Source organism: Oryzias melastigma, linkage group LG13, assembly GCF_002922805.2.
Source record: "Oryzias melastigma strain HK-1 linkage group LG13, ASM292280v2, whole genome shotgun sequence".
In the NCBI taxonomy this organism is placed as follows: Eukaryota; Metazoa; Chordata; class Actinopteri; order Beloniformes; family Adrianichthyidae; genus Oryzias; species Oryzias melastigma.
The window spans coordinates 33,203,231-33,217,151 of record NC_050524.1 but is presented as its reverse complement, the minus strand read 5'-3'; the positions used below and the strand labels follow the sequence as shown (position 1 = coordinate 33,217,151).

General features: G+C 35.6%; 1 protein-coding gene across 2 annotated transcripts; it reads right to left on the bottom strand.

Moving 5' to 3' along the window:
- Positions 1-4,100: 4,100 nt before the first annotated feature.
- Positions 4,101-13,369, bottom strand: LOC112142076 (the record flags this gene model as incomplete). Of its 2 annotated transcripts, none has more annotated exon segments than XM_024265328.1 (9): positions 4,101-4,543; positions 6,719-6,772; positions 7,048-7,104; positions 7,344-7,415; positions 7,497-9,429; positions 9,798-9,905; positions 10,228-10,383; positions 11,600-11,640; positions 13,324-13,369. In XM_024265328.1, coding segments are annotated over 9 exon segments (2,679 nt in total), but the record flags the coding sequence as incomplete, so codon positions are not given.
- Between the last annotated feature and the right edge of the window lie 552 nt (positions 13,370-13,921).

Below are 13,921 nucleotides of genomic sequence, written 5' to 3'. Positions count from 1 at the left end.
CTGCGATAATGCATGTGTGAATGCATCTTTGCTGAATGTTGTCGCTGAATATGCTGCAAACATTTGCTGAAGATGCGGTAAGGACTTAATGTAATTGCTGAAGGAATTGCTGAAAGTAGCTTAACAAAGAATTAGCCTTAAAAACCGGAGAAAGTGACAAATTAGCCAAAAAAGATAAAATTATGCTAATATGTCAAAGTAAACTTAAAAAACGTAGTTAGTTATAATGTTCTCAACATGCTGAACGGTTTGATACCCAAATTGCATTGGTTTGAAATTGCACAAAAAGTTGTAAGAATTTTGTGGAAAAAACAGACAATTTGTGTAAATTTGTGAACACAACCGTGTAAAAGCTTAAAATTGCTTAAATTAACAATGTCTAGTAAAAGCATGAATTTCCTGAACATGCTGGATGTGTAAAATGTGTAAAATTGCATAAAATGCTAAATTGCTTAAAATTTGCACAAATTTGTGTAAAATTGTGTAAAGTTGTGTTAAATTGTGTAATTTTGTGTAACTTGCATGAATTTTAACAATGCTGGAAGTACAAGCATGAATTTCTGGACATGCTGAATGTTTTAAATTGCATAAAGTGTGTAATTTGCAGGAATTTGTAAAAAAATCCTGTTATAATGGGGCTGAAAAAACGCACAAATTGTGTAACTACGCAAAAACTGTACAGTGCACAACTACTAAAAATACAAGCAGTAATGTCCTTAACGAGCTGAACGTTTTGATACCAAGATTGTGTAAATCGCATAAAGTGTGATAAAGTTTTTACGTGTCAAAAACGTACAGAAGAAAACGGAAATGAAGAATCTCAATAGTGTGAATGCATTGAATGCATTCACACAATAAAAACCCTGCAGCATTAAGGTCTTTTAGAACTCTTATTTACTTTTGTCTTATTTGAATATCAAATTTTAAATAAAATCGATCATTTTATTTGATCTGAGTGTTTTACTTGTTCTTCACTGTGTGTTCCAGGATTAGATTTAACTACTTTTGGGACTCCAATAGTAAAGTGTTTTGAAGAGCAGCAAACACGTGATTTAGTGCTTCTTTACACATTATTAGTAAACAAGTTAGTAAGCAAAACATAATACAGTCAAGATAATAAAAGTACATGATATCATTCAAAAGACAATCCTTCACAGATTCCAAATGCATATCCACAGTGTGTTTAGAGAGGTTTTGATATAAGAGTAAATAAGTTGTCGCCGAATTTGGCAAAAACAAAGTTTATGGCTTTTGCGAAAAGAAAACAGAATGATATCACTCTGTATATCGATGGTGTAAAAATAGAAAAGGTACCAGAGTATAGATTCCTTGGGGTAGTAGTTGATGAAAATCTGTCATGGAAACCTCATATATCATATGTTAAAGCTAAAGTGTCAAAAACAATATTTGTTTAGAATAATGTAAAGTTTCTTTTATCTTGTAGGACACTGAGAATGTTATATTGTTCACTTATTGTCATAAAACAGGCAGACAGCTGGTTCCATGTGCAGCAGGTTTTTTTTTTATTGTAGCTAAGAGTCCACAAAACTACAGCAGGGTCAGACAGGCAGAGGTCATAAAGGAGCAGGGGATCATCCGAGAAGAGAGAGAGAGTAGTCAGAGTCCAGGCGAGGGTCAGGGGCAGGCGGCAGGCAATCAGAGGGTCAGAGACAGAAGATCAGGTCCAGGTATAAACGCTCGATACTGCTGGCAGGGTGGCACAAACAAATACTTCGCAGAGAGTGTGACTCTGTGTGCTGCTTATGAAGCATGTGGGTGATTGTCTGATGGGAGACAGCTGAGCAGGAACCAGGAACTGCATGCTGGGGCTTCTGGGAGCTGAAGTGCAATTAGTACTCTGGTGACTGTTCCCGCTGGTGCCAAGAGTGGGATTCAGAGCCCTGACTCCTGACACTTATTCTGCCTTATTTAACTTATTGTGTAGAGGTGTGGGGTAGCACATATAAAACTAATTTAATGACATTTTGTTTATTGCAGAAAAGAATCATTAGAATAATAAACAAAGTTGGGTTTAGGGAAAGCACACATGTATTATTTATCAAGTCTGGTCTTTTAAAATTTGAAGACTTAATAGAACAACAGACTCTGTTAGGAATGTTTAAAGTTAAAACAGAGCACTGCCAGAGAGTCTGCTTAGGAGGTTTGTTTTTAGTTCTGAAGACTTAAATCATAGAAGGAGATTTGATTTCAAGTACCCAGTTGTTCGCACCACGTTAAAACAAATGTGTTTTTCTTTTGTTGGTGTTAAACTTTGGAACTTACAAAAAAATGATTTAAAAAGTTGCACAAATATTCTCCAATTTAGGAATATGTTTAGGAGAATGAAATTGGAAAGTTATGACAAAAGTAGTTGATTTCCTCTTCTGAGTTAACTTTTTACTTTAATTTTATTTGTTTAGTTTGTTTGATTATATTGTTTTGCTTGTAAATGGCCAACGGGGGGGCCATCTGAACCATGTATATTTGTTTATATATACAAGTATTTTGGTTTAGCAGGGGCAGACACAAAATAAGAACATTGTTCTTTCATCTGCTCCTTTTCATTCATGAAGTTGTAGGACTGTGTTGTATTCTCTATTTGATTTTGTTTTTTTTGATGTTCCTGCTGCTTCACGAAAGGAAAAAAAGAAAGAAAGAAAGAAAGAGTAGCCAAAAAAAGTTTGTGTGGGTGGGGAGCAACAACAAAAGGTCTAAAAGAACTTCAATATTTGTGTGTGTTCATTTCTGATAGATAAGATAGAGGGTGATGTAGGTTTAGCTGGTCTCTGTAATTGCCTGGTGGGTCTTCCTGTATCTTCATAGGTGTTTAGTAGAGAGACCAGGATACAGACATTGTAGATGAGTTCACACAGGTTCAATAAAACATCTCTAAAAAGCAGTAGTTTGGGTATCGGACTTCCCTTCCCAACACACCTCAAAAATAGGGCTGCGTATCGATTGTAATTTCCAGAAACGATTTGCTTCGATTCACAAGAGCTGAACTGATTCTATTAAGATTTTTTTCCGATTCTTTCGATTCTTCAATTTTGAGTTTACATATTAATGCACATTTGTTTAGAAATACATGAATAATCTACTATATGATTTGAATATATTTACATTAATCTGATCCAGTTCACATCCTGTAAATGTATCAGTGAAATAATGAGATTGTTAATATCATCCAGTGTTACCATCCAGTTTTTAAATATGAATACATTTTTAATCCTATAACAATTACTATTGTATTTGATACATGCAGTTTTGAGGCCGCTACCTAAGTTAAATGATCCATACTTTCCTTAAAAATCTATTGATAACTTGGTCTATGTCTTTTTGTGTTGTTGTGGATTAGCATGCACTTGAGGTAGTAAAAGAGCTTTTCAAGAGCATCTCAAAAGGGCTGCTTATATGAAATGTCAAAAACATAATAGGCGGAGAAGGTTAAGCTAATTTTTAAAAATTTATGGTGAGAATGACTCATCTGTTAAATATTTTTTAATAACTACTTGCTGTATTGAGTGTGAAATGCGTTGATTTATCTTCACTTAAAAAATGCATTAAGCCGGTTAAATTAGTTTTTAAAGGTTTTGATGTACATGGTTCATATGTCATCAGACTAATAAATATATCATTGACTAAACCGTCTCTCAGGCAGCCTTAAATCAAAGCCAGAAGAGCCCAGATTTGGATCCACTAGAGCAGTGCATATGTGTAGATATATACACACACACACACACACACACACACACATACTTGTTTCTACAGACCTGTGGGACATACTGATAAAATGGAGAAAGGTGGGGACACCTTTTTCTGATTGAAATACAAGGATCTGTTTTAGCCTAAAAAATGTTGCTGGGTTAAGGAATGATAACTGAAAAATAAAATGTGAAAAAATCTTTCTTTAAAATTTTTGAAATTCTGTCTTGATTTCCTAACCTGGAGAGGACGTTGCTATTTTGTAATACCATCGATCACCACAAGGGGGTGCCCTCATTAAAATGTCTTTTAATAGAAAGAAACTGATTAGAAACAATATTTGGATATTCCATTGATTTTCTAAATATTTTTTGTTACATATTCATAGTCCATACTGCTTTTAGCCAGGTCATAAACTTCTTTATTGTTGCCGTAGAACAGAAACATCCATCAGCTCAGTTTGCTTGCTCAGATAACAGAAAGAGAAAACATAAGCTATAAAATTTTCAAAAACATGAACAAAAAAGTGCTGAGGCATAATTTGTACAGATACAAACAAAAAACAGCAAAAGATTCTAACAATAGCCTAGCCTTTCATTTTTTTTTTACTTTTGAGAGATAAGTCCAGCTTATTTCTCCTTTCTTTTCAAAGCATCAATTCTGTTTTTCACATAGTATTTTATACCCTCCCATGTTCTGTTCTCCAGAGCTGCAGGTGAGGTCTGGATGCACAACTGGCATGGTGTTTTACCAGGGACTTTTCTCATTGTGATGAACTCCATCAGCGTTTTTTCCACAGCTTCTACTTCCTCCTCACTCCATTTCCGTTTCCTGGATGGCCCTGAATAAAATACAAATAACATTTTATAAATAGTGGGAATAAATATAGAAATAGCTTACTCTGAAAGACTCATAATTTTTGACTTAACATGTATTTTAGCCTTTTTCTTCTGGAAGAGAACAAACGTAATAAGAAAGCATTTTGTTTTTGTATTTGTAAGTCATTTTCTTTTTAAATAACTGTCAAACTGAGGCAGAAACGCTCAGTCTGAATTAATGAGGTTTCTTTACATTACAACAGTCAGGCTGCACATGCGCTCGACCCCTCATCCGGCTTGTCTCGAGCTGAGGTACCGGAGAACAGAAGACATAATTGACTGCGGTCAAATGAGCCACTGTTAATATTTCCCTGCTCAAATCAGCATGCACTTTAAGCTTTTGTGTGAGTTTAATATAACACTTATTAAAATCTTGAGACTCCACAGAGCTTCTTGATGAGACCAAAAAAACGGAGAAATTCAGCTCACTTGACCACAGTTGTAAAGGATTGTTAATAAATTAAAGGCCGTTTTAATGTTAGTTTTCATTCTGGGAAAAACTAACAGAATGAATACATTGCTCACAGCAGAATCAATAAACATTTGATATTCAGCTGTTAGCACTTTGTTTGGGAACTGGAAGAAGAAAGAATCAGGCTTTTGTAGCAGCAGTGAAGATTTATGCTAACAAGACAGAGCTACTAAAATCAGAGAGGGGAATCAGGGGCAGAGCTACTCAGATCAGCTTCAAAAGCCACGCCCCCTCACAGGAGATATTTGAACGACACAGAGACAACTTTTGAAACCTAAAAAAGAACATTTGAAGTTGAAAATAACTAAGTTTATTTTAGAATAGCAGAAAGATTTGGACTTTTTACATTTTTCTTTTGGACAAACATCAACAGTTCCTTCAGTTTTATTTGGGTTTCAAATAATATTGGTCCCGATATAACTCCATATTACAGATCTTTGAAACTGAATAAAATTAATTAGTTTTCTCTACTCAGTCAATATATGGTTTATTCAGTTTTCTGTATGAGCTGTATGGTCATTATTTTATTTAAGGGTTAATTCATTTTTTTATTCATTTTTTTATTACCGGTAATTTATTAATTTAATTCATTATTGTGTTAAAAATAAAGCCATTTGAGAACATTGGAATGTTTTATCAGCGCTACTTTTTTGTGGAAATTCTGATGCGGCCCAGCCTCACCCCGACTCTGCATCCAGCGGCCCCCAGCTAAATTTTTTTTTTATGGTTTATTGTTCATGCCTTTTTTTTTTCATTTTACAAGAAAACATACATTAAACATATTTGGGCTTGAACAACTGGAACAGAGTGAAGAAAAACAATTCTTATATAATCTGTTCCCTTTTCCTAAACAAGAACAGAAACAAAAAAACAAGAAAATGAGAAGGCGACATTTTAACAGAAAAAAACAAATCTTCAAGACTTTATATCTCAACCCCTTCCTAATCCGTCTCGGTCTATGGTTTACATTTATTGTCCCGATAAATTTTCCTTCATGTATTTATCTAATATCCTATCTTTAAAGATTATTTTAAATGCAGCTATGCTAGTAGTTTCTTTCAATATTGTGTCCAATGAGTTCCATAGATTGACTCCATAAACTGATATGTGAGTCTGTCTCAGGGTTGTGCGTGCAAATGGCACTTTGAAACAGTGTTTCCTTCTGTTGCTTTTATCTTCAGAAATAAATGAAAAAGCGGACTGAATGATGTTCGGGAGAGCTTTTAATTTGGCTTTTAACATAAATAATAAAGTTTTTAAATCAATTAAATCTGAAAACTTTAGCAATCGTGATTCAGCAAAAAGATTATTTGTGTGTTCTCTGCTGCCTTTTTTGTTGATCATTCTTATTGCTTTTTTTCTGTAAGATAAATAAAGGCTTTCTATGAACTGAATATGCTTTTCCCCAGATTTCAAGGCAGTAACTAAAATATGGTAAAATAAAGGAACAATATAACATGCGTAAGCATTGACTTTTAAATATATCTTTTACTCTGTAAAGAATTCCAATATTTTTGCTAATTTTCCTTTTAAATTGAGTTTGAGACTCCTGCTCTAAATTAATGACTGAATAGATTCTACTTTTGAGCTAAACTAAATTTGTTTTCTAGCAAATGGGAACAGTCTTACCGTGGGACAGTTTCACTGAAGAAAAATCAAGACTTACCATCTCTAAGAGATGATGTTACTGGGGTCTCCACTGGCAGTTGGATCTCTTTGTCTGAAACATTAAAACAAACACAAAATAAAGACAATCAAATCAAAATTCAGAATCCAATCATATTCTTTTAGAACTACTATTGTGTATGGGAACTAAGGCAAAGATTATTTGTTGGTGTGGAATTGGGAATAGTGACATCTAAAAAAAATGGCAGCAAATGAAAAGAAAAAAAAGAATCTTGATATAAAACAGTCAGAGCGCTCCAACAAATATTTTATGAAGTATTTATTATTGGTAAATATCGATGGTTCAATAACAGGAAATACTTCCAATACCTTTTTCCACAGCGGTGCGCTCTTGAAGGTCTGTCGCTCTCCTAGCTCTCACTGGTCCTGAAAATAACATGTATTTTGGAAAGGGTTGTTTTGTTGTGACATACTTTTATTTACAATGGTTACCAAAATAAACAGGAGTTAGAACAGAAGTGGGCAAACTTTTCCATTCGTGGGTAACAAAGAAGACGGACAAACGTACAGATTTGATCAAATTAAAAGCAACAAAATCCCTAGCAATCAACAGCACAAAAATAATTTTTTTCTCCACAAGTCATCAACAGCCAACAACTGCTTACCTTGTGGTGAAACTTCCTGGAGAGTTTTGTCAGCCTCGTCATCACTGTCTGAGGGCTCCAAAGCTATTTCCTCTGCAGAACAGATATAACATTTACAAAAAAGAGAAGAAAGTGTATGACTGAAATTATAGGCAGATATAGACAGTAATTTACCTTCAGGATCTATTTGAATCTCATCTAAATTTTTTCCTTTGTAGTCAGATAGATGTCCCTGTTCAAGTGCCAGCAGGACCTTGCTAACCTTTGCCATTTGCAAAGTCCCTTCAGGCAACCGGTAGTACTGGCGATGGACCCTGATGTCGTGGCCCAAAAAGTCAGCCAGGTCATCCATTTCATTATCTTTAAGGTTCAAGACCTTTGACATGGTAGCAACATGTTTTCTTAGTTTGGTGGAGGAAAGTGCCTCTGGGTGCTTGGCTCCACAGCTCCGGGCAGTGTGACGAATTACATCTGACCCCCTGAAATGAGTGGCAGCATCAGGTCTCCCAAAAAAAAAGGGGTTGTTCTCAGGCACTCCACAATCGAACCTCGTCTTGACAAGAATCTCCATGGAAGTCACAACTTCTGGTGTCAGCAGAACGGGTACTTTTCTCCCTCGCTTGCCTCTGATTTCAATCCGCTGGAAATGGTTACAGAGCTTTTTTTCGAGATCTGTTAAAGCGAGCTCCAAATCAGGGTGGGTCTGTGTGGTATCCCGAAGTGCAAAGCTGTGGAGGTACATTTTTGAAACCTCTCCCTCTCTTCTGCGGTTGAAGATGATTATCTCACACAATGTGATTTTAGCAAGATCTGCCCAGTGTTTCTTGCTTGGGTCAACTTCGAGATTTGTCTGGCACTCCTTCCTTTGCATGGAAATATACTCGTGCATTTTTTTAACATCTTCTGCAAATGGGAGTAGTTGAGGAGCATTCCATTTAGCTTCACTCATGTTCCTGAGGGCTTGAGAGGACACAACTTCACTCCATTTTGTTTCACATATTTGCTTGAACATTTGGACAGCATTAATGGTTTTTTCATCTCCTGCAACCATGGCTTCATATTCTACTATGTTTGCCATTTTTTTTAAGTTATGTCCTAATTTAAGTGCCAGGGATGGTGTTTTAAAAGTGCTAGTTTCTTGACTGAAGCCTGCTACCTTGTGGACTGCCTCAATGACATGAGGAAAATTAGCCGGTAGAAAGAAGTCTGAAATCCTTTTCAGCTTGCCACATCTCTTTGCCTGTAGAACAAGGCGACCCGTCTCACGAAGTTTTTGTCTGATGTACTCGTGCTTTGTGACATCATGTCCATGTTTACCATAGAGGTGTTCTCCAAACTTCAGTATTACAGGTTCTTTGCGGACAATGTCAGATACTTCATCATTATGCATTTCAAGTACCATTTTCCAAAACTGAGCGCTGACATTGTCAGGAACAGGTTGAGCATAAGCACAAAGTGCCTGAACCCGTGTTTTTCCAGGCTTTAGACCTTTGACTTCCTTGCTGAGATGACATCTCTTCATGTGCTTCCATAAGGACTTCCTCTTCAGATAGGCTTCGCAGTTTATACAGTGCATGAAATCTGTGACTTTTACTGGTGCACTGGTTTGCTGACGAGGGATCACCATTCCTTTACCTTCTTTAAGAACCTTATTGTTGTGGATACGGTTCCCCTTGTTTCTTAGTAAACTCAACTGAATTTTTCTTTCTTTTGAGCCTTTTGGACACTGGAAGGCTTTTAAAACTTCTGGCTTATCTTTATGCTTTGATTGTAAATGGCGAGCAATTTTTTTGAAGGGTTTATAACAATAAACACAGTAGAAGCTCTTATTGTAGAGACGACTGCCATCTTCTTTTTTCTTCAATGTCATTACCACAACAGAGTCATCATCTGAGGAGGCTTCCAGGTCATGGTTTTCAGCCAGTGGTCCAGACTGGGACATACCTCTTCTCTTTGTTTCTTTTCTCATCTTTTTTTGTGGCTGTCTGGTGGGCGGTACAGCTGTCTCATCATCCGTCGATTCTTCACTCTCTGCTTGGGGGATATATTCTTCTCCACTGCCGGAGCAGGATGAAGACTCAGACAGACCAATCATTTCTCTGGTAACCTAAAATTAAAACATAAAAGAAATAGCATTTTTGCTCTTTATAATTTACATGGGGCTCCAATAAAACTTCTTTATGTCTGAGTCTGATTACACAATTTCATTTAGGAATCATTGAGCAGTTAACCTTATGAATTGTTGGATCTAGAAGTATAGTGTAGGTAGTTTTAGTATGTAGTATAAACTAATCAATAGAAGGACCAAAGCTCCTTGACAAAGTTAATGCAAAATGATCAGGTCAAAGGTTACCAGTCTTGTCAGTGTTAGTTGATAAACAAACACTTCCCTTTTTACTGTAGGATTAAAACTAACCCAAAAATACAGACACTGTATGTACTTAACAAAAAAAAGAGAGAGAGAAAGTAACATACATAGACACTGTCGGTTCTCTTTAGTTCTGGCACCGAGGAGTCTTGACTGAGTTCAGTTGGTGTTTGGTCAAGGATAATTGTATTTTCAGAAGAGCTGTGCTTTTCTTCCTTAAAAAAAGACAAAAAAATGTTATAAAATGTCCTGGAAACTTTAAAAACAAAAGATCAAATCCAAACAACAGACTTTAGTTGTCATTATTATATTACATGTGTACATGTAGAAGAGAAGTTTAAAATTATGACTGGAATGCTCTTAAAGAGACTATATTCTCTATCAGTTAAAAAAAACATGAAGATCCTTTGATGCTGTCATAAAGCTTCAGCTTTGAGACTATTTTCACTGATAACAAGCTCATTTGCTGATAGAGGACATAAATGACCAAAAATCTGGCCTCTCTGCAAGTTTGTAAAAACGGGAAGTTCAACTTACTGAATTAGTGCAACTCTGAAGACGCAAGGTCCTTTCCCTTTCTCTGTTAGCCAGCTTCATCTGGGCTTTGTTGTATCGTTTCTCACACTTTCTGTGGTGTTTTTTTAACTTCTGAAGGTGCTTCCTGCGCCTCATGTGTTGACTTATAGTCTGTAACTAAAAGGTTAGACAAAATGAGAAGATTTAAATCATCAACAAAATTAAAATAAAAAAAACACCTGATATCTTCATTAGTTTTACAAACTTAAAAGTAACTGTTTCTCTAAATATTTGCATCTTAAATGTAATGAATGAAATAGTTGCTCCCACCCCAAATTCCTCTGTAAAAAGCAGCAAAGGCTAAATGACTGGTCATTTTACAAAAAAGAAACAACTTGCCAATAGTTATCTTTTGGGGCAATCAATCCATAAATCAATATCAAATCAGGGAGTCCATCACTTTTACTCCACCCTATGACAGCAGGTGTAGGAGTGGGACTTAGCCATGATGATTTGTTAGTTTATTCTTTATCATTTTACCCACCATCAGAAACACGATGAAAACTTGTTTTGTTTTGTGATACTGCAGCTCAGGCTAGTATACGTAATAGAGAATGCTATAAAAGGTAAAAAATGAAGAACTACAATGAAGAACTATTTGTCTATATGCTGTTTCTCATTATTCTTTGATAATAAAATGTTTGGAAGAGATATACTTTTAACTTGAGCAAATTCACAAATGACACTAATAATATTTGCAGAATAATGTTTGGGGGTAAAAGGGTAAGTTCTTCATAGGGGGCGTAAGAGAGTTGAGATTGAGAACAACTGGGTTAATCCAACAATTTGCTTAAATTAAATAACATTAATTTAAAACCAAAATCAAAAACAAATCCAAAACCTGTTATTGTTTTAGTAATTGTGTTTAGAATTCTGTTTCTTAAGGTGGTAATGCAACTTAAGTGCTGGTTACGAAGTCACAGTAATTCCCTTTACCGAGGTAAAAAATTGAGAAAAATGTCAATACCGCCCAAGCCTACTGTGATATCAAAATTTAAGACTTTTTTTGTGCTTTTTAAGGTCTTATTTAAAAGTTTTTTAACTCAAGGCTTTTAAGACTTTTTAAGACCCCAAGGAAACCTTGTTAACAACAAGCTTTATACATTTCCTTAGCAACCTGAACTGCACAAATGTACAAACTAAATGTTTACTCCTGACACAGAGTTGTTTGAACTGCTGGTGTAGATAGAGTCCACATGAAGAAAAAAAAAACTACAAATGTTACAGCTATGCTTTAAAGTTTTTACTATTTCCAAGAACTTACAAATCTTAAAACCTGTTTTTAGTTGGATAAAGAGATTTTTTTTTTTACAAAATGTATGAAGATATCTACCTTCTTCTTCTTTTTTGTGATGGCTCTGCCTGTAGCTCCAGCTGGACATAAATAGAGCATCAGTGTTAATTAGACCAAACACATAATAAGACACCACTGTACAAAAAATGTCAAAAATGTATGTGTTTACATCACTTAAACCATAACATTAATATAATTTTCATAAAACATGGAACTTCACTTTAATATATTTTTTTGACCTCTCCAAAGTATGAACTGATGAAGCAGTAAATGAGGGGACACTCCCTTTTGGGTGAGCGTGGGTCAGACCATTGACTGTATATAGAGAACTGGACTGAGTGACTGTGATATCACCTATATCAAATGTCTTACTTCAGATTCCAGTGAAATGAAGTTAATTCAGTCTCCATTTTTCCATGCGGACTTTGCCACGTTAGAACTGGACGTAAGCAGTGATTGGTCCAAGTTAGAGTTGACATAATGGCAACCACCCTCGCTAAACAGGAGTAAGCTTGTTGAAAAGCTCCTCCCACTGAAAAAGAGCTCTGGGGAGTCTGATTGTGCCTGATTTACTCTATGACTCACTACATAGTGTTTTGGCCATTTTGTTGTGCTGTTTGAATTATTTCACTAAAATTGAGGATTTGGATGACATCAAAGCAGTGTAGAGCACACGCGCAGGGCAGCCAGTCCACTGTCCCAGATGCACATGAGAAGAATACGCATCTAACAAGTAAGCAGCTGGAACATTTTTTCTGTTTGAAAACATGACTAGATCCATTCATGTTTTTGAGCTGTGTAGGCTCATTATCATCCATCAAAGGAGAGGTCTGCGCATATTTCAGGCTTCTGCTAAACACATGATTTTTGAGGAACTCTTGGTTGGTGATTCTACTGAAGAGCTGTGCCTGTGGATCCAATGATTTCGCATGACACACAACTTCTAATGACCAGTGGCACAATGACCTCTCCTGCACCCGCTGGGCGGGGCTCGGTGCATTCACTTTCTGCCAAGCTTATGCAATTTAAAATTTTCATTACAGTTTTGCGAAATATGTCTATTTCAATTCTGCCCTAAAATCTTTTCCTCCAACCACAAAAGTTTATTTTCAATATATGCAAGTTTTTTCAAAATGGTGGTGTTTCCATTAGGCAAATTAACCACTGCAAATCCAATTTGCGCAAGTTCATAGTTTAGTGTTTTCAGACTTTTTTGAGCCAAGGCACACTTTCCTGGAGAAAAATCCCACGGCACACCAGTACCAAAAAATGTATAAAAGGAGAAACTCCATAGTTTGTATTGATGTACAGTCTCTCCCCCTAGTGTTTTTTTGCTAAAATAAAGGCAGAAAAAGCTGTAAGTTGCAGCTGTTTTTCAAAAATGTTTTAACAAAAGTGATAGTTTTAGATAATAATTTTAATCTAAATTAATTAAAAAATTTACTTGTGTGTGCCTCCAGTTCAGGGTAAAAATATTTTAACCTCATAAAATAATAAGACATAAATAAAAATAAAGGATTTAATATAAGATTGAACAGGGAGGATCTTCAAAATATTTTTTTCATGCTTGTGTCTGACCAACGGAAATTTTGAAATTGTATATGATTGTTTTCATATACAAATTTTACACAAAAAAGACTAAAATATTCATGTTTAATTGTAGCTACACAAAAGTTGAGCATGTAGATTTTTCTGCAGTCTTAGCATCTCAATGCAAATGATCAGCTGAAAGACTCATTAAAAACATTTTTCTTGGAACTTACCCCTCCTGTCAGGAATGTCCCCTCTCGGTGGCTCATCTGATTCATCCTGAGGACACAAGTCAGTCAGAGCATCTTTTCTTCCTAAGACACTGCCCTGTCGTTATTTGTATAGATGTCCAACTTCATACTGAGATCTGATGTATCTAATGTGTTTCTTTAAAGTGCTCCTTTTATTTTGTGAGCAGTATATATGCATATATAAAATTAGACATTTAAAAAATTGTTGTATTTAGTCACTAACCTCCAATTTTTTTTTTTTTTCAAAAGTTAAACTTGGAAACAAATATCTGATACCTTAACCATGCCAACAGCTATGCAACCATTTCCCATTTAATAACTATTATGGACAGAATTTTCACAACTAGAGTAATGAATGGCATTTAACCCTTCCACACGCCAAGGTGGGCAATATCTATTATCGACTGCGCTGTTAAGTGGGGTATAGGTGACCCCGGTCAAAACAGCGACATGCTATATTGAATAATGTCAATGGAAAGGTCTAAAAATCATAGGTGCACAATAGAAATGAAATGGATGAGTTTAGTAAAACAAACGGAGGAGTTGGCACCATCTCGTGGCAGAAACACGGTACTACAAT